This window comes from Microtus pennsylvanicus, chromosome 5 (genome assembly GCF_037038515.1).
Source record: "Microtus pennsylvanicus isolate mMicPen1 chromosome 5, mMicPen1.hap1, whole genome shotgun sequence".
Lineage (NCBI taxonomy): Eukaryota > Metazoa > Chordata > Mammalia > Rodentia > Cricetidae > Microtus > Microtus pennsylvanicus.
The window spans coordinates 22,725,453-22,744,457 of record NC_134583.1 but is presented as its reverse complement, the minus strand read 5'-3'; the positions used below and the strand labels follow the sequence as shown (position 1 = coordinate 22,744,457).

At 45.6% G+C, this 19,005-nt stretch overlaps 1 protein-coding gene across 4 annotated transcripts in view; it reads right to left on the bottom strand.

Moving 5' to 3' along the window:
• The window catches only part of Trim55 (tripartite motif containing 55), a 35,716-nt gene extending 17,032 nt beyond the window's left edge, over positions 1–18,684 (bottom strand). For all 4 annotated transcript variants that reach the window (XM_075971336.1, XM_075971334.1, XM_075971335.1 and 1 more), the window contains exons 1-8: positions 18,366–18,684; positions 17,714–17,886; positions 11,781–11,946; positions 9,581–9,676; positions 2,421–2,654; positions 2,181–2,203; positions 1,954–2,078; positions 797–1,035 (exon numbers count right to left, since the gene is read on the bottom strand). In XM_075971336.1, coding sequence (XP_075827451.1) covers positions 797–1,035; positions 1,954–2,078; positions 2,181–2,203; positions 2,421–2,654; positions 9,581–9,676; positions 11,781–11,946; positions 17,714–17,886; positions 18,366–18,533 — 1,224 coding nt within the window. In that variant the 5' untranslated portion in view covers positions 18,534–18,684. The remainder of the gene's footprint in view (positions 1–796; positions 1,036–1,953; positions 2,079–2,180; positions 2,204–2,420; positions 2,655–9,580; positions 9,677–11,780; positions 11,947–17,713; positions 17,887–18,365) is intronic.
• Positions 18,685–19,005: the final 321 nt, after the last annotated feature.

Genomic DNA, 19,005 nt, shown 5'->3' with positions numbered 1-19,005 from the left:
AAGGTTCTGGGAAATAAAAAGTGTTTCATCCTGGATTCCTTGGAAACCAGAATACAGATTGCAATTCCATGTCTGGGTTCTCTGTGGTGTCCTGGCTCTGCCAACCATCTCAACCCACAGAAGCAGAACCAGGACCCCTTTGGGAAGCAGAACCAGGACCCCTTTGGATGAGCCTGCTTTCCCCACCACACTCAGTGACTGGGATTCTGTGCCCCAGAAGTCCCCACTTTCCTAGGATACCTTTAACCACACTCTTTAAAATGACCAACAGATGGCTTTGCTTGCTTGTCCATCAAAGGAAATGAAGTTGTGCTTCAGGGGAAGCTACATGAACTCCTGCGGTTTCTCTGTTTACTTCCTCTATTTTGTACATGAGAGTCAAGGCTATGAGGTGGAATCACTTTCATTTCTCACCTTGTATAATTTCTACAGTGTGCTCTATGATTTCATTGACTATGCAACCAAAGGTAGACTACATTCCCATGAGCAGCTCTGATTTCCTGCGTGTGCGCCTGCACACACACACACACACACACACACACACACATGCACACACACACACACACACACATACACACACACACTTTCTTGACAGAGGTTGCCTCAGATCTGAGAGCACTGTTGATATAAAAATGGCATTACATTGAGTCTTGCCAACCAGCTGTAATGGTGATGAACCTCTTGAGTCACCTAGAGAGCGTTTCTCCCTGGCGTTGTGACTGTGCTGACCTCCTCTTGTCTTATAGTAGAATGTGTTGTTTAGAGCATTTGGCAATGAGGCCGTTTGGCAGGTTACCTGTGTCACCAGGACATCTGCAGCAGGTGGCATGGATGAAGGTGGTTCTGGAGAGGAAGCAAGAAGTGGCGTCGAGGCCTGGAGCTCTGAGGTAAGCTGAGAGGGCTCCGGGGCTTTTTCCAGGCTTTCCTCTTCCCCCGATGACTCGATTTGAACATTGTCTACCTCTTCTACTTCCGCTGCATCCTCTCCTTCTCCTCCTTCTTCTGTTTCTCCTGCGTCCTCTTCATCTTCCTCTTCTAGTGAGATAAGACCATGGTAGCCATGGAAACAGTTAATAGCTAGCACCTACAGTCTAGGGCTAGAGAAATCATGTCAATTGACACTCGACAGTGGTCCAGGTCATGCTGAGACCTTGCGCTGCTCACGTTGACCCCGGCAGGGCCAATATGAAGGAAGCATTGGCTTACTTTCCTCCCCAGTATAAAGTTGTTCCCTGCCCCTCACACAACCTCACTCACGGAGCCTGCTCACATTTCTACCACAGCCACCATATCTGCAAGCTCCTGCACAGATCGTGATAATCCATTAGGAAGATGGGCCTTGGAACGTGTGTCTGTGGGGCTGGTGCAAGCTCACGGCATAGCTAGCGGTCTAGCTGGCTGCTGTTTTCACCCCTCTTTCTTTCTCTTATGAGTCAAGGTAGCTGGAGCCAGCTCCAGAGTTACTGTCTCCCTTTCAAGTATTTCATCAGGAAAGTTCAGAGTGGGAACTCTGAGCCAAGAGTGAAAGCCGCAGCTACAGCTCGTGGACCCTATCCTATTTCCATGCTCTGGCTGATCTCACCCTCTGTGTGCTGGCCTCCCTACCCCAGATGCCTTTTGTCTTTTCTTTGGACTTATCTTGAAACTTTTTTCCTTTACATCACTCTGATCCATATTCTGGGGTAGAGTTGAAGTTGAATTATCACCATGTATGTCACTTATTAAGGACTTCCTTACCCAGTGTCAAACTCTTGATAATGGCATTAAAACATTATAAAAATAAGCAGTCAAGAGCTATGTAATCCTGTGGTGAGACCAGGCATCTCAATGGTTTGTGATCCCTGAGAAGTTATAGCTGTCCTTCCTTCGGGGTTTCGTACACTCCCCGCTTTCTCTCCCTCAACCGCTTTCCCGCAGCACAGTTTGAAACAGCTCGTTAAAGCAATAACACACCTCTGTAAAAGTCAATTTCACGTATAATTTTTTCTTCTCTATTGAGGTTGACGGTGAAGTGGTTCATGATCTCATAACCCTGTTCCACTTTCTCCATCTGAAACGCCTTTGACGCTTCCGCGATCCTGCAGCAAAGACAGGTGTCATTCTCTGTCACCGACTAAAGTCTGATAGCCTTGGGCAAAAATAAAAAAAGTGTGCTGTTCGGTCAAACAGAAAGTACTCACTTTTGTAGCAGGGTCTTGGCGTTCTGGGAAAGCAAGAAAGAGAAGCTTACTTGGCGTGTTCACATTAAGTTGGTGAGATTTAGTCCTCTGTTTGTGACTCAGAACCTCCTAGCTGGGTTTCTAGATGCCACCCTCTCTACTTAAGCAATACCAAATGGAGGAAGCCTTTAGTTAATGAAATGGATTTTTAAACCGAAAACCTGCCTTTTAGTTTGTGTTCTTGGTGGCAAAAAGCATTACCTGCAGAAACACTGCCATCTCCGGCTCGTCCATGAACTGGATCCCTGACTCCACCAGCTTTGATACATTCTCCAGGTGGTCAGAATACTTCCGGATCAGGGCTCGGACGTGCTCCAGTTTCTCCTCCTGTGTTCGGGTGATGGCTTGGGTCATTTCGGTCTTCCTCTCCTCCAGGATGCCGTACAGGTAGTCAAACTTCTCACACAGGTCCTGTTTCTGCTTCCTGCAGCATTCCTGTGAGATGGGCCAGCCGGTGTTAGAAACGGTGTGTGAGGGAGTCTAGTGAACCCATCATCCGGACACGTTACGAGACAAGAGCATCTACTGACGGAAGAAAAGTACTCCATCACATTGCTTAAACAAATCAATGATGTGTATGTGTGTGTGTGTGTGTGTGTGCGTGTCTGTTCATATCCATGTGTGTGGACATACATGTGCCAATACATGTTTAAGTTTGTGCACGTGTGTGTGGGTATATGTGTGCCAATGCATGTATAAGTATGTGCACATGTGTGTGGAAGCCAAAGATCGATGTTTTGTGTTGTTTTTTTTTTTTTTAGTTTCCGTCCATCATATGTTTTAGACAGTGTTTCTGCTCTTCAGTGCTGGGATCACAGGTCCCTTTGCTGTGCCTGATCATTTGTGTGAGCGCTGAGGATTTGAACTCAGGTCCTCCACTTTGCTGTGCCTGATTGTATCAGCACTGAGGTTTGAACTCAGGTCCTTTTGCTTGCACAGCAAGCGCTTTACCAACTAAGTCATTTTTCCATCCCTGGTCTTCATAGAAATCAGAACAGGTTTTATATTCTATTTTATTTAGATTGGGCATGCTACAGGCCATATTTGGCAAGGGGAGGTGAAGAAAAATTATGCTCCTTCCTAATTTGTACACACTTGCCTCCCTCTTCTCACATGGAGATTCTGTAGTTTCCCACAGGCCTCTGCACCTGGAATTCCCTTCTCCAGCCCAAGCAACTGGATGCAGCCAAATTCGCTGTTTTAGACCACAATTCTATTCATGCTTTTTTTGTTATGGATCTCTTGAAAGGAACCTTGCCTCCTCTCATTTGTAACCCTTATTATCCGAACGCAGCAATGAGATGGATGTGATAAAGGAGATATTATCTCATAAAGGGAAGATTATCCTGTGCACACTGATGTGGTAAGATGGGGACAGGTGGAATATTTCTTTCTAACCAAGACTGAAACCCCAAATGAAAAGAAAAGCAAATCAGGAACTCAGCTATTCCCAAGGAAGTAGGTAGGGCTTCATCAATACTGACTTAAAGTCACCAGCTGACTGTAGCCTTTATAGAAATGTCAAAATGGAGAAGGTCTGTTTTTAGTCGTCTTTATAAATTATCAGCAATAATTCAAAACAAGATGTATAGGGCTGGGAGATGGCTTGGTGGGGGTAATGTCCCGCAATCACGAGGACAAGAGTTTGTATCCCCAGGACCCAGTAAAAGCTGTGCAGACATGCCAGCCCATCGGTAACCCCAGAGCGTGGAAGCAGCTTCTCTGGAGAAACCTGGCTTGTCAGACACAGCAGAGTGGTGAACTCTGGGCTCAGCGAGAGACCTTGCTTGGGAATACAAGGCAGAGCAATTGCTGACGATACTGACCTCAGCCCTCTATGCACACATGTTCACACCCACACATACAAGAACACACAAACACAGCCATGTAAACTACTCACACAAGCACACCTCAAACACATTTGCTAAAACTGGACAAGCAATTGAAAAAAAGAAGCTTTGTATGGAAAAATAATAGAGTGTCTTTTACCTAAACAATGATTATGCTAAGCTGTCTGGCTAGCAAGCCCCAAGAACATATGTCTCCCTGCCTCCCCTGTCACTATGATTACAAGTATGTGTCTCATTCCAGGGTTTTCTTACGTAGATTCTGAGTATCAAACTTGGGTCTTCATGCTGACACGACACACCCTTCACCAACTGAGCTATCTCCTCATCCTTAATGGTCGGATTTTTAGTGGTTCAGTTTTCCTTCCTAAGTACATATTTTTCTACAAAATTAATGTTGCACGTTTGATTAACTGTCTAGATACTCTATTAGAATAAGCATTTCCCCAAATTCAGTGTTGTTGTGTAATATTAGTTTAAGATATGTTACACTCATTTATGCTATAGAATATTTGTTTAATGATGTGAAGATGTGTTGCACACTTTTATGTTGCATTTGTTTATCTGTGTGAAGCTGTGTTACTTTGCCTGTCTAAAACACCTGATTGGTCTAATGAAGAGATGAACACCCAATAGCTAGGCAGGAGAGAGGGATATGTGGAGATGCCAGGCCGAGGGAAGAAATAGGAGGAGAAATCTAAGCTCAAGAAAAGGAGAATGAGAAGAGGGAAGAGCGAGAGAAGGAGGAGTGGAGGAGGCCAGAGGCCAGCCACCTAGGCGTAAGAAGGAAAGAAAGATATATAGAATAAAGAGAGGTAAAATGCCCAGAGGCAAAGCTTAGTCAAAGAGAAATGGGATAATTTAAATTAAGTTAGAAAAACTGGCTAGAAACAAGCCAACCTAAGGCCGGGTATTTATAATTAAGAATAAGTCTCCATGTATTTATTTGGGAGTGGGTGGCAGATCTCCCACAGAGAGAGAAACAACAACTACATGGCATCTTTTATGGTTAGGACATGACTATTTTCTAGCATTATGTTAATACAATGAGACATTCAATAAATTCTTGGGAAATAGGGGTTTGGGAGATGATCAAATGGCTATAAAAATTTGCATCTATAAATATTTTACTTCACCCAAAAATTTCCATTTCATTTGTTTAGAGAAACAAATACTTAAATGTATGATCCAAATCTCTACTTCATCAACTCCTCCAAAGGAAACACAGAGTTACAACTATTCAAAGTTATGGGAAGCACTTAATCTTGGGACAGTTTTTAAAAAGATGATTTGTGATGGTAGTGACAGGCCAGATTGGATAATTGATGATATCTCTCTGACGCCACAGCTCCAAGACTCTGTGACTTAGAAATGTGGAGATCCATCTGATGTTCTTTAGGCTACAGCATTCCCTGCTCCATTCCCAGCCACTTTCAGAATGTCATCTCCCGAAGTAAGACAAAACGTCAGACCCAGTTTAGGCTTGTGCTATAGGCATGACGGGAAAATTCTGAAGTGATGATAACCGCTGCTCTCACCATGTAAGGAGCAGAGCTCTGCGTCCAAAATAGCCTGAAGATAAAACCTCAGCCTGGCCACTTGTCGCTGGGCACCTGTGGCTCTGCCACCCACTCGTGTCTCTGCTGCATTCCTCCAGCGTTTATCTGGGCACTTCTGCAGACATGCAGCTGTACATGAGATACAGTACTTCAAAGTCCCCTTCCACTCTCCCTCCCAAAAAAGAAATAGAAAAAGAGACATCAAGTTAATAACACTGAACAAAGAACCATCTTAAGAGAAATGAGGTTAGTAAGTCCACACGTTCATTCAGGGCTCCAGCTATAAAACTTGGAGAAGTCCCATGAACACAGACCAGAATATTTCTAGGAAAAGAACAAGTTGGACCTTTATGCACAGATTGGGCTTCAGCTCCTGCCCCCTCAACCTGTGCCCTTGCTCATTGAAACAGCTCTGTATGGGCCGAGGCTCTGGAGTCTCCCAGATGATGCTCAGTCTGTTGTATTATTCCTTCTGTGAGGAGAGCTAAGTGACATGCGGCATTTAATTAATGCTTGCTGTTGCCAACCTTGACGTCAGGGCTTTTCTGGGTTATAGGTGAACAAGATGGAGGTTGGCCTGATCGCAGGCCTTTTAAAACAGAATATAGGAATTATAGTTAAAGCTCTCCATATGGCTCTGAGGCGGCCCCTCCATCTCCACCTGAAACACCTAAACTGGCGAGAAAGAGCCATGCTTATCCATACCACGTCTGCTCATTCCCGCCTGGTGACCACGTCTGCTCAGTCCCACCTGGTGTGACCACATCTGCTCAGTCCCACCTGGTGACCACATCTGCTCATTCCCGCCTGGTGACCACATCTGCTCAGTCCCGCCTGGTGACCACATCTGCTCAGTCCCACCTGGTGACCACATCTGCTCATTCCCACCTGGTGACCACATCTACCTATTCCCACCTGGTGACCACATCTGTTCATTCCTGCCTGGTGTTACCACATCTGCTCATTCCCGCCTGATGTGACCACATCTGTTCATTCCCACCTGGTGTTACCACATCTGCTCATTCCCGCCTGGTGACTATATCTGTTCATTCCCACCTGGTGACCACATCTGCTTATTCCTGCCTGGTGACCACATCTGTTCATTCCTGCCTGCCTGCTTGGTGTTACCACATCTGTTCATTCCCGCCTGGCGACTATATCTGTTCATTCCCACCTGGTATTACAAGTTATTAAAAATATGGGACTCACAAAGCTGGGAAATGCAGGAATACATAAGCAAGACATTGAAAATTTCCAGGCATGATGGCTTATGTCTCTAATCCCAGCATTTAGGAGGCTGAGGAAGGACATTACCACAAGTTCAAGGCCAGTCTGGGCTACAGAGTGATAAATGATCACAAACAAATAAACAACAAACAACCCCCTCACCCCAGTCCTGCTACTTAAAGGTCCTAGCCCTTTAGCATTTCCCCCCATGAAAGTACTGGTTAGATACGGATGTAGGCATTTAACATGGTCAGGTATGATTCTGTATATCCTATACAATATGCATAACCCTATGCTCATGGTGCTTTAAAAAAAATCTTATTTCCTTAATAAGACAAAATAAATAAACGTGAAATAAACGTGTGGGGGGGGGGGTAGATTAATCTCTCCTCAAAGAACTGGGCTTTGTGTGCTAGAAAATCACTCTTTCTCCTCAGCCTCTTTTTATTCTTATTTTATTTTTATATAGGCTAGTCTAGATCTTCTAATCCTTCTGCCTCACCCTCCTGAGAGGCTGGAATTAGAGGTGCATGTCACCAAGCCTGGTGTACGATGAACACTTTAAATACAGCCACTGTCTTCCTGACTCGGAAGGAGTGACAGCACACCCTTCTCTAGGGCTCTGTGGAAAGACTTAGAAAAGTATGCTGAATTAGATGGTGATGTTACCAGTGAGAACGGGGTGATGGTTCTGTCCCTAACTAAACCCTTCCTGCTGAATTAGCTTTAAGCCTGTACTTTCTTGGCATGTTCTCAAGCGTAACTAGAGATGGTTGTTTCCTTCTGAGACCCTGGCTAGCCTCTGTGACCGGCGACCTATTGTCCTTCCTAAACACAGCCAGGGTGAAGTTGTTTCCCTCTCCCAAGACTTCAGTGGTCCACAGGACTTTACACACATCTTTTAACATCTTTATCCCAGACAGGAAGCCAGCCTCTCTGCAAAGACATCTCTGGGGAGGAGCCACAGTTCTAGGAGGTGACTAGAGACTGCCGCCTCGTTCAACACAGGCAACAGGCTATTTATACACACCAGACTCAACGCAGTTTCATATTGGCATGCTGATTCATGGCTAGTGACTGATCTTCACTGTAAATAAGTAGAGAAAAAACAGTTTCCAATGCCCATTTCTTTTTTTTTCCTTTTTCCCCCTTTATTTATTTTTATTTTTTTAATTAATTAATTTATTTATTAAAGATTTCTGCCTCCTCCCCGCCACCACCTCCCATTTTCCTCCCCCTCCCCCACTCAAGTCCCCCTCCCTCATCAGCCGGAAGAGCAATCAGGGTTCCCTGCCCTGTGGGAAGTCCAAGGACCACCCACCTCCATCCAGGTCTAGTAAGGTGAGCATCCAAACTGCCTAGGCTCCCACAAAGCCAGTACGTGCAGTAGGATCAAAGCCCAGTGCCATTGTTCTTGACTTCTCAGTAGTCCTCATTGTCTGCTATTTCTGAATCACTTACACTCTTCACCAGGAGAAAACATTCCCTGTAAGTGAATCTCCACATACCAAAGATCTTTTCAGTAACAGGAGCGTGGAGGAGAAAGGAAATTGATTTTAATGATGTATAAATCTAAGATGGGCTAATGATAACTAATGAAATCTTGAAGCCATCCCTTCGGACATGGACTTAAACTTATAATAATAGACTTGACCTTGGTAATAGGAAGGTGATGACATCACACACTTCTCACCAGGTACTGTGCTAAGAGTCTTCATGCCTGTAAGCTCTGCAGAATAAGTGTGACTGTCACCTTTCATGCTTATAGTAACATAAATGGATCTTAAAAACAAAATGCTTGGTTCAAAACACAAAGAAGCCATGATGCCATAACATTTGAGAAACTCAAAGGCTGTGATGGTTTGCTCTCACGTATTTGGATGCTTGGTCCCTAGGTGGTAGAACTATTTTGGCAATGATTAGAAGGTATGACCTTGTTGGAGTAAGAGTGTCACCGGGGGTAGGTTTGGAAGTTTCAAAAGCCCACACCAGGCCCAGTCTCAATTTCTCTCTCTCCTTTTCTCTCTCTAGCTCTCTCTCTGAAACTCTCAGCAAGCCCCCAGTTAACTGCTTCCTTTTATAAACTGTTTTGGTCATGGTATCTCTCATAGTAATAGATAAGTAACTAAGACACATACATAAAAAATACCTATTTTATGAGAAGGCACACAGAGACGATCCAGCATCTGTCGGAACTGTTATCTTCAGGAAACGGGGACAGAAGGAAATAACAGGCCATGAGAGAGGCCTCGCACGCAGCAATGAGAACAGTGCACCTGAAGCTGAGTGGTTAGTACCCTAGCCTGCTAGCCACAACTGGGGAGATCTTTCTCCTCCTTGGGGTCCCCCATGATGACTGTTATGAGGACACAGCTGTGCAGCTCAGGCCTTTACAAGACTCTCTGAAGCATTGTTAGCATTTCCGAAGACTGTTCCGGGTTTCCACCAAGAAATCTTGTTAAATAATAGCAACAATGTTCCCTTCCATTGCCGGCAACTGATTGCATTGCTGCTAACCTCTCTAAAGGAGTTGACTGAGGAAGAGCACACACACAGTTATTACTGCCTGAACAACTATGGTGAGAATCTACCTCATCAAGCCATGAGCTAAGTCCCCTTAAGTGCCAGGAAGGAGGCCATTCTATAGGGGAAGAATGGAACATTGTGATGGGGTCTCTAGTGTGCCACTCAGGACTGGTTTTGAGTCCCTGTGAGTCAGCTGACCTACCTCAATTGTTTTACAGGTGTCCTCCAGCTCGCTGATCACTCCCTGGATCCGATCGTTGCTTCCCACAAGCACAGCAATGCCATCACTGAGTTCCGACTAGCAGAGAAAACAGACTCCAGTTATTTAGGGGTTTTCTAGCCTGGATGATCATGGGCTGGTCAGAGCATTATCCTCCGGGGGATTTAATCCCTAAGGAGTAAACAAGCCTACAAACAAGCTGGTGGATTTCTCACGAGACATATTCTTACTGCGGGAGAAGAACAGAAGCTGCTGGTGACCTACATCACCCGTTTAGGCTGGCAGGGTGGCTCAGTGATGCTGCTCTGGCCTCTGGCCCCAGAAAACAAGTCTGAGGATGAAGATGGCCAAGGAAAGCCAGAATGTTCTGTCATTATTAATTTAGGTGTGAATTAAGTCACTCCTCATACCAAGCCCAGGGATTGTAATTAATCCCATCTAAAGACTGAGGTGGAGGCTTGTCGTGGGAAACCTGGGAACCTCTTGATACTGTAAGCAAATGCTGGCTCTGTGTGAGACAAGGTTCCATGGTTTTCGTGAATTCAGTTAAAAACACGAAGAACAATTATAAGCTATCAATAATAGTATATTGAAGCTGGAGAATTCTAAACAGTTCGTATCTAGGATGGTGTGACAGACTCAAATATGTGACATATTTCTCAAATATTGGGAACTTGAATGAATTGTCTAGTGCAGCTCAGGACTAATTTTACTTGAGCAATAAATGCAATAAATATTTATCTATTGGGCACATGTATATTGCAATCCTCCTATGCTAATATAGTGCAGAAATGTTCATAGACTGTCGCACAAACTTAGGCTGTAACATGAGGCCGGCTTTAGCAAGGGTGTTACAACTTTAAAATTCTTGTGTTCTTTTAACCCAACACGTATTCTTCTCTTCCTGCTTACCCTCCTCTGGCTTGGACATGGAGCCACAAGGCGCACTGAGTAGGGACTTGGGAAGCCTAGCCCTCTGGCCTGAACTTCTCCAGGTTATTGAGCAAGACATACAACCAATTTGAACCTGAACTAAAGGAGGGGTCTAGGCCAAACCCTAGTAAGCCTGGTTGTCAAGCATTTGAAACTGTAGTTGAATCTACGTGAGCTTGAGGCAGCCTGGTTTACAAAGTGAGTTCCAGGATAGCCAGGATTACACAGAGAAACGCTGTCTTGAGAATAACAAAAACAACAACAACCTGCAGCCGTCTCTCCATGTGGAAGTGAACATGGAAACCTACAGTGAATGTGAAGCTACGCTGACCAAAGAGGAAAGTCATGGGCCTTCCCGTCCCTCTGCCCATCCCGTGGATCTCCGGGCCTCTGAGGGAAGTAGTCAAAAGTAGATACCAAACAGCTGTACCGTACTAGGCCATGGGGGCAAGGAGAGGAGGAATCAAAGTTAATAAAATGAAGCTGAAAATAAACAACAGCAACAAAAGCGAATCAAGGTTGCTGGTTGCGAGATTGTTGGCTGCAACAGGTGTCGCACGAGTCTGGCTTCCAAACTGATTCCAGCTCTGGTCTTTGAGACAGAATTGGGATCAGTGATTGCTAAGTAGAAGATGCGACTGACCCCCCTTTATCTTCATAGACTCATGAGTTCTAGACGGCTGCCACAGGAAGCAGAGTCCCTGAGCTGGTGAGGAGACTGCACAGGCTCAGAATGGGGAGGGCCAGATCCGGTCCCTGGAAGAGGGACATTCGAAGGGTCCCTTTTAGCATTGGCCCAGGCGACTTGGAGGCCAGCAAGAGGTCCAGACCTCAAGCCGTGTTCTGTCACTATGTGCCATGGTGGTGACTCTCCCATACCAGGGGTGGGTGAGAAACGTGGGTGAGGGCACGGGAACACTGTATTGATGAGCAACCAAAATTCTTCTAGGGGAAAGTGAAGCCCATCGAATTCTTGGCTGTAGTTTAACTCTGAGTCATCGTTAGCAGCTGGCACTAGACCAGCCCCCTTAACACAACGTATCTTCAGCAACCTCCAAAGGTCACAGAGAGTCACCCAGTCCTTCTGTGCCATGCTCTAAACCTTAGCATCCTCCCTCTCCGGCCAGCACCTCAGTCTCGGAGAAAATTGAATCCACGTACAGCCTGCCTTCCACTGAGCTCCCGTTTCAGCTATGCGGAGTTGCTCCGGGTGCTTAGAAGGGGCGGCGCGGAGAAGTGAGATTCCTACCTTCTGCCTCTGGAACACATGGGTGAGGGGAGCCACCTGGCAGTCCTTGTGAGCGCCGAACACTTTGCACAGGGAGCAGGTGGGCACCTCGCAGTTCAGGCAGTAGATGTTGATGCGTTCCTCGTCGTGCTCCTCACACATGGGCTGCTCAGACTTTTTCTCTGGCCTGGGGGGAGGTAGGAAGATAAATATGTATCGACATCTACCGGTGGCAAGCATTGCAAATGCACTAGCCCTGACTAACCCCAGCCCTGACCAAAAGAATGCCAGAGTCTCTCGTGTTCCATTTGGTACTACTTTTTTTCCCCCCTCAGTTGCTGTTGAAATCTCCTTCTTAAAAAAACCCACAGGGCTGTCTAAACAAAGAATTCCTTTAGCAAGGAATGGACAGTATTTCTAAAAATCAAAATGTGGTAGAACAGCTGAACTGGGAATTACCCGTGATAAGAATTCCAAGTATTAACACATGAAAGCATACGTGTGGGTTACGTACGCACACTGTAAATATCACTCAGATGTGTAAAGATGTAGTGTGATGTGAAGCACACTCTCTCCTGTGAGTCATGCCTCCAAGTGATGGAGCACCCCAGTGCTGGTGTGTGGTATTACGTAGCTGCAGTACCAGACCCAGAAGGCAGGGGGCGTGGTGCTACATCGCTACTGTACTGGGTAGAAGTCACGTACAAGACACTGGCAGAAATAAATGTTGGGAAAGCTCTAGATCTTGTAAAGAAGTTTCATGAGATTCCAGGTCCAAGATTTTGGAACCTAGTGTTTGCAAGAGGAATCTCTCTCTGGTCCTGAAGCTGTATACGTTCATGAAATCGACGGCCTCCTGCTTCACCCGTTTATTTGGTACTCAATTCGGAAAGCATGGCCATGAACGGGCAGATTGCTTCCCTTCCCAGGCCTGTCTCCTCCTCCACCAGAAGGTGAGCCGCAGTCTCTCCTCCTCCACCAGAAGGCGAGCCGCAGTCGGTGGTCTTCTCTTTTGCTGTACACCCTGTGCCTAGAGCAGCGCTTCCCACACAGAGGAGTGCAGCTGAAACAGGTGTTCGATGAATGGCTGATAAAATCGAGAAGAAACTGAAAGTGGGAAATCCAGCATCAGCTGGGACTCGGGGTTATCTGAGAGCGGGAGTCACAAGTTGAGTTGGCCTCTATGCCTGCACATGGTGTTAACTGCGGTTTTGCTGGAGCAGTCTGGTGCATATCTGCTGGAACCTCCCCGCCCCCCACAGGCTTGCTTTCCTCCCCATGTCCTGAGGGCACCATGGCCAGCTTGTGGGGATGTGACATCACAGAGCTCAGGCGATGCAGAAAACACGGTTATTGAACATGTGGAAACAGCCAGAAGGTTATATTTTATTTTTGTTCATGAAACAATTTACTCATTTTTCCACAATACTTCCTTTATTTATTAGTAATTTTGTTGTTTTGTTTTTGCTCCTTTTAGGAACAACATGGGCCTAGAGGAACCAATCTCTTCTAAATAAGAAAAACCTATGGACCACTTACACCAAATAACAGAACTGAAACAAGTTTGGCACAGAGAATGGAGGATGTAAATACTTTCTGGTGGCTGTGGCTGAGCACACAGTTCTGGTTCAGGGCTCAGTACTGAAGGCTGGAAGTAGCCTCTCACTGTTCAGTACTATGGGCACCTATAGCTATTCTCTCTGGTCTCCTAGGTTGCTGGGGCTGCCATAGTGTTTACTGAGGAGTGGACATTAAGTCCTGGTGAGGAAGTTCAGCCAGTCCCATTGTATTAAGGTCATCTGATGAGGAAGTTCAGTTAGTCCTGGTGTCGTTAAGGTGATCTGAATGCTTAATTCCAACTTCTGCATGTGTGGATGCATGCATGTATGTATGGCCTTAAATGCATTATTAAACCAGTTTTCATCCATCTGGGAATAAAATGAAGTATCTTCTAATTCAATGTGGCAGAATGAGCAGTGGCGGCTCTTCGTGCCTCCTGTGGGGACCTCCCAAAAGAGATCAAGGAAATAAAAATATATAAAAGTAATATACACAAATGTAAGATGGCGGCAAGTAGGAGAGGTCAGCCAAATGCTGAAAATTGGAAATGTCTATACAAAACGGAAGTGACTTTCTTCAGTTGCATTTCTGCTGATGGCCTGCTGGACAGAAGCCTATCAGAAGCCTAGAGTCCCAGGAAGTTTTGAGAACTGCAGCCCAAATCTTTAGCAGAACCTCTATGGGCTATTGTGAAGGTGGGTGGCTATAGAGAGGGACTCAGGGGACATTTTAAGAGATTGCATATGGAAATGTGGTCCATAAAAGCAGCAGTGTAAGCTGACAGATAAGACGCGGGCCCAAGAGAGTCAACCCTAGAGGGAGAAAAAGGAATTCCCAAGTAGAGAGTAGGAGCCGGCAGTGAGAGGGATCCCCCATCCCTAATATTGGAAACAAAAGCAGGAGATAGAAACATAGCAGCACACATGGCTCTGTGGTTAAAAGAACACTTTGTTGCTCTTGCAGAGGACCAGAGTTTGGTTCCCAGCATCCACATGGTAGCTCCTAACCATGCATAGCTCTGGTTCTAGGGGATTTGACACCCTCTTCTGGCCTCTATGGGTATCAGGCACATAACATAGTACACATACATGCACGCAGGTAAAACACTCATACACATAAAGTAAATAAATCTAAAAATGTTGTTCAAAAATAAACGAGTAACACAATTATCATTGGTGGCAAGCAGCAGGAAGTAGCTAGGAGAATTAAAAGTAATTGCATTTGGGGAGTGACAGTTTAGGGCATGCGACAGAAAGGCGGGAGCAACCCTTACTAGAGGCCTTGTAGTCCTGCTTAAGACTCTTTGAAAATTAAAGTGTTTATGTATTTCATTCCTATTGGAGCAGTTCAAAAGGGCTGGGAAATATATTAGTCAACCGAGTACTTGCCATGCATTTGATTCTAAGTATCCTTAAAAACAGTGTGGTGGCCTGTGCCTGTGATCCTAACCCAGGTGACACCAAGGAGAAGCCGTCTTGCCAGCCAGCTGTGCTCTTGTTCCAGTGACAGATCTTGTCTTAAAAAATAAAGTGGAGCTGGGCAGTGGTGGCGCATGCCTTTAATCCCAGCCCTCAGGAGGCAGAGGCAGGCGGATCTCTGTGAGTTCAAGGCCAGCCTGGTCTACAAGAGCTAGTTCCGGGACAGGCACCAAAGCTACAGAGAAACCTTGTCTCAAAAAACCAAAAAAATAAAAAGAAAAAAAGAAAATAAAAGAAAATAAAGTGGAGTGTAACAGAGGGGAACGTCTGATCAACTACTGACCTCCACACACGCATGCACATACACCTGCCCACACGTGAACATGCACACATGCATATCTTACACATGCATGTGCACGCATGCGCGCGCACACACACACATGCATAAGCATTCAAAAATTTTGTTAAAGGGATAATATAACTCTCCTCAGTGGACTATTGGGAACACCTAATTCATAGGTAAAGCACTTGAATAGAATCTAACACATAATACAAAGCTATTTTGCTTATAATAGCAGCAAATTAATCTCTATTTTCAATGATAACATTATCCAAGCTAGTGGCTTCTCTTGCCCGACCCAGACTGTGGATAGAGCATCACCATGCAGATGCTAGCTAAGGCCAGGATTTGTCAAGACCCCAGCTGTTCTGTAAGAGGCCAGAGTCGAATGATACTTCAAAGTCCATCACGGTAGCCTTTTCCCTTTCTGTTGACACTGCCAAAGACTAGAGCTGGGGTTAGCTTATTCTGTGTGCCAAAGGTTATTCTAAGGTCATCTAATATATCCCAAGCCTTGGGGTTCAAGTCTGATAAGACTTACAAACTTCAGGAACAGCTAAGTGAGATGTGACTAAGCCCTTCTTGGCAACTAGTACCACATAAAAACACCCCAAAGCGACGTGAGTTTAAGAAACGATGTAAGAATCTTATAATCACAAAATTATCAGTCTTCCAGTTGGCTCTTGCTTAGTGGTAGAGATTTGGCTCATTGTTTTTGTACAGTTTGTTCCCCATCCTCTCAAGGGGCATCAGGCTGACTTTATGGTGAGACAGGCTGTGTCTTGTAGTTGGACTAACACAACAAGCTTTAATACTTCCTGTCCTCTAGATTTCATAGCAAATGCTGTTACAGTCATGTCTGGAGTTCCCACCAAGTGAGCAGTGAGACAGAAAATAACAGCAATAGATAGAACCCAGAAGCCCGTAAGCGGGGCATTCTCTGTGCTGTGTAAGGAGCGAGCATTGCAGAGGCCCTGTTCTGGAAAGGCACTGTACGTGATACTGAAACCACAGCCACATAAATGCCCTTTAAAAATTGTCTGGTTATTAGTTGCCAGGGTAATCTCATAAGGAGACAACGTGCAGCTCCATTTTTTTTTGGGGATTATAATATAATTACATTATTTCTCCCTTTTCTTTCCTCTCTCCAAGCCCTCCTGTCTACTCCTTTCTTTCAAATTCATGACCACTTTTTAAATTGCCATTATGTGCCTATATGTACATATATATATATATATATATATATATATATATATATATAACCTGCTCAATCTATATATTACTTTTTTTATGTTTTCAGGACTAACCATCTGTGCACTCTTTGCTGGGAAAGACGATTTCTCCCACTTTGAACAACTCTTCGTCGCCTGTGGTTCTTTGTGATCTGAAGCCTCGTGGTCTTTCCCCACCCGCTCTCTTCTTGTTGTCCTCACTCAGTTCATGTTTAGGCAATCATGCTGGGGGGAGGGGCAGCTATGTGTGTAGCTTCTGACACGGTCTCACTGCAAACTCCATGACCGGCTGGCTCTTCGAGTCTTTCCACCCCTTCTTCTGCAATGTTCCCCAAGCCCCAGACATGAGAGCATTTTATGGATGTATTGAATTTTAACACAATGAAATACAACGGGATCAGATCCGTAACTCTGGTAACCATATTCCTTCTTGTCAAAGGATTTGGAAGCAAGGGAGACAGGTGGCCACAATATGTCCTCAGCAGTTCCCTCAGTTCCATCTATAGCCTAGTGCTAGCTGATTTAGCTCTGAATCTTAAGCAGAAACTAATGGGCATAATAATTGCAATAATTACATGTTAGATTAACGGAACAACTTTCCCGCAAAGGGCGCATGGCATTTGCAGCCCTGCAGATGTTCCGTAAGCACGTGCCCCATTTCTGCATGATCTCCATACGGATGCTGAGGTTTTGAACTCAAATGACCCATGCAGGATTGAGAGAGGGCTCTTCACACTGTGCCTTCTAGGAATAAACTCTAGGGAAGGAACGGTGTGACCTGTGTGGTGTGATGATAAGAAGCCTTTACAAATATTTCAGTGAATGAATACATACGACACGCCAATCACTCAGCAAGTGGGTGCTAAGTCTACGCAGTCGTACGGAAACAGCTGGAAGTTTGTTTCCTCTCCCATTTCTGTAGATGAAGTTCCTGAAAACCAGCATTATCTCTTGCCTTGAGCATTCTGTAGAATCAATATTAGGACAAATGAGGATGTCAGGGTGTTTGAATTGGTAAGGTTGTTGTTGTTTAGACAACTTTAAGGCAAGGCAACTGGGACCTGGGGTATTTTGGACATTGATGTTTCTTGCCTTATATACATGTCTGTACTAGAGTTTTTCTGTAACATAGGATCTGGACTTACAATGAGTCTACAGTGTATCGATATGTCTAAACTGAAGGTAATGCAAGGCTGTGGGTGGCAGGACACCTCTTCCAACATGACCAACTTTGATGGCACAGAAGCAGGCTCACCAGCTTTCTTCTCTCCTCCGTGAGCACCTCTATCTCATTGGGAAGGACTGGCAGTGAAAAGCCATTTAAAGAACAATGTAATGCATCGATTCATTGAGCTGAAAGCAAACAAAGCCACCAGCAGGCTTGGCTCTCGGAGCCGCTCTTACCTGGTGGACTCCTGCTTGTAGATGTCGATGATGTTCTCCACGAGCAGGTTTCTCTGCAGTCCATAAACCCCGTGTCTGTCTAACACCACCTCGTGTCTACAGGAGGGACAGCGGAACCGGCCCCCTGATGCCACAGTGGTCCCTCCTCTCGTGGGTAAGTACGGGTTAGAGGCCTGTTCTTGCCAAGTAAGAAAAAAAAAGGAACTGAGTAATGCCACGGGAGCCTTTTGGAGACTATTTTCACTCTCTGACACTAGGCACAATAAATATGGACGCCTCAGCTTCCTGCAAGTGGTCCTGAAACCTACCCCCCCACCCCCGATCCACAGCCAAACCTACAGTGAGCAATAAGCATTTGTCTATCCTGTGTTTTCATAACCCCAAGTTTCAACCAAACGTTCCAACACTCATACCCTGGCCGGTAACTCATTTTCAATTTCTAAACAGGTTCGGCGCCTCTGTTTTGTTTTACTAACGACAAATATGGTTCTTAGAATTAAAACACAAGTGGATTTGGAAGCGGGAAGGGGACTTGACAGCCAAACCTGGGGAAACAGCCTCAGAGAGCGCTCTAAGGGAACGGGCTTTGACTTCAAACCCTTGACACAGGATGGAGGGCGCTCCACACCCTCCAAATTGCAGACAAACCTACCTGGAAGATGTCACTGGCACATTTCCTGCACAGGTTGTGCTGGCAGGGGAGAATGACCACAGGCTTCGTGAACATCTCTAGGCAGATGGGACAGATGAGTTGCTTTTCCAAGTTATCCATGGTCTGCTGCTCTTTGGAGAAAGACTTGTAATTCAAAGAAGCGCTCATTTCCTGGCCGTCCCGGAGAGTGCTGCCAGGGACGGGAGCTCCCGGACCGCTTCTGCAAGTGTTTCCTGGAAATAATTCCACGGGCTGCGCGATCAAGTGTCCTTTATGGTTCTCTCTATGGAGGACATTGTTTCAGGCCCTGGTTCGGAGTGGGTGATGGAGCTGTTTTTAGCAACCCAAGGTCACATGACCCTGGGCCGACTTGTCCATATAAGCCAGTGACAGGAGGATGGATTCTGACAGGTGATGGAGAGCAGGAGTCAACATTCTTGCCCTAGGGAGTAAGAGCGTGGGTGGGGAGGGGATTACAAGTCCCATTTAGCAGGGGTTCTGAAGGGAGGGCGGTCTATAGCTCACAGCTGTCAACAACACATGCAAAGGCACAGGCCGGGTCTCAGAGCCATGCCCTCCTGGAGCCCTTGGAAAGAACTGGGTGACAGGCTCCTTCTGAATGCAGCCCTACAGTGTAACT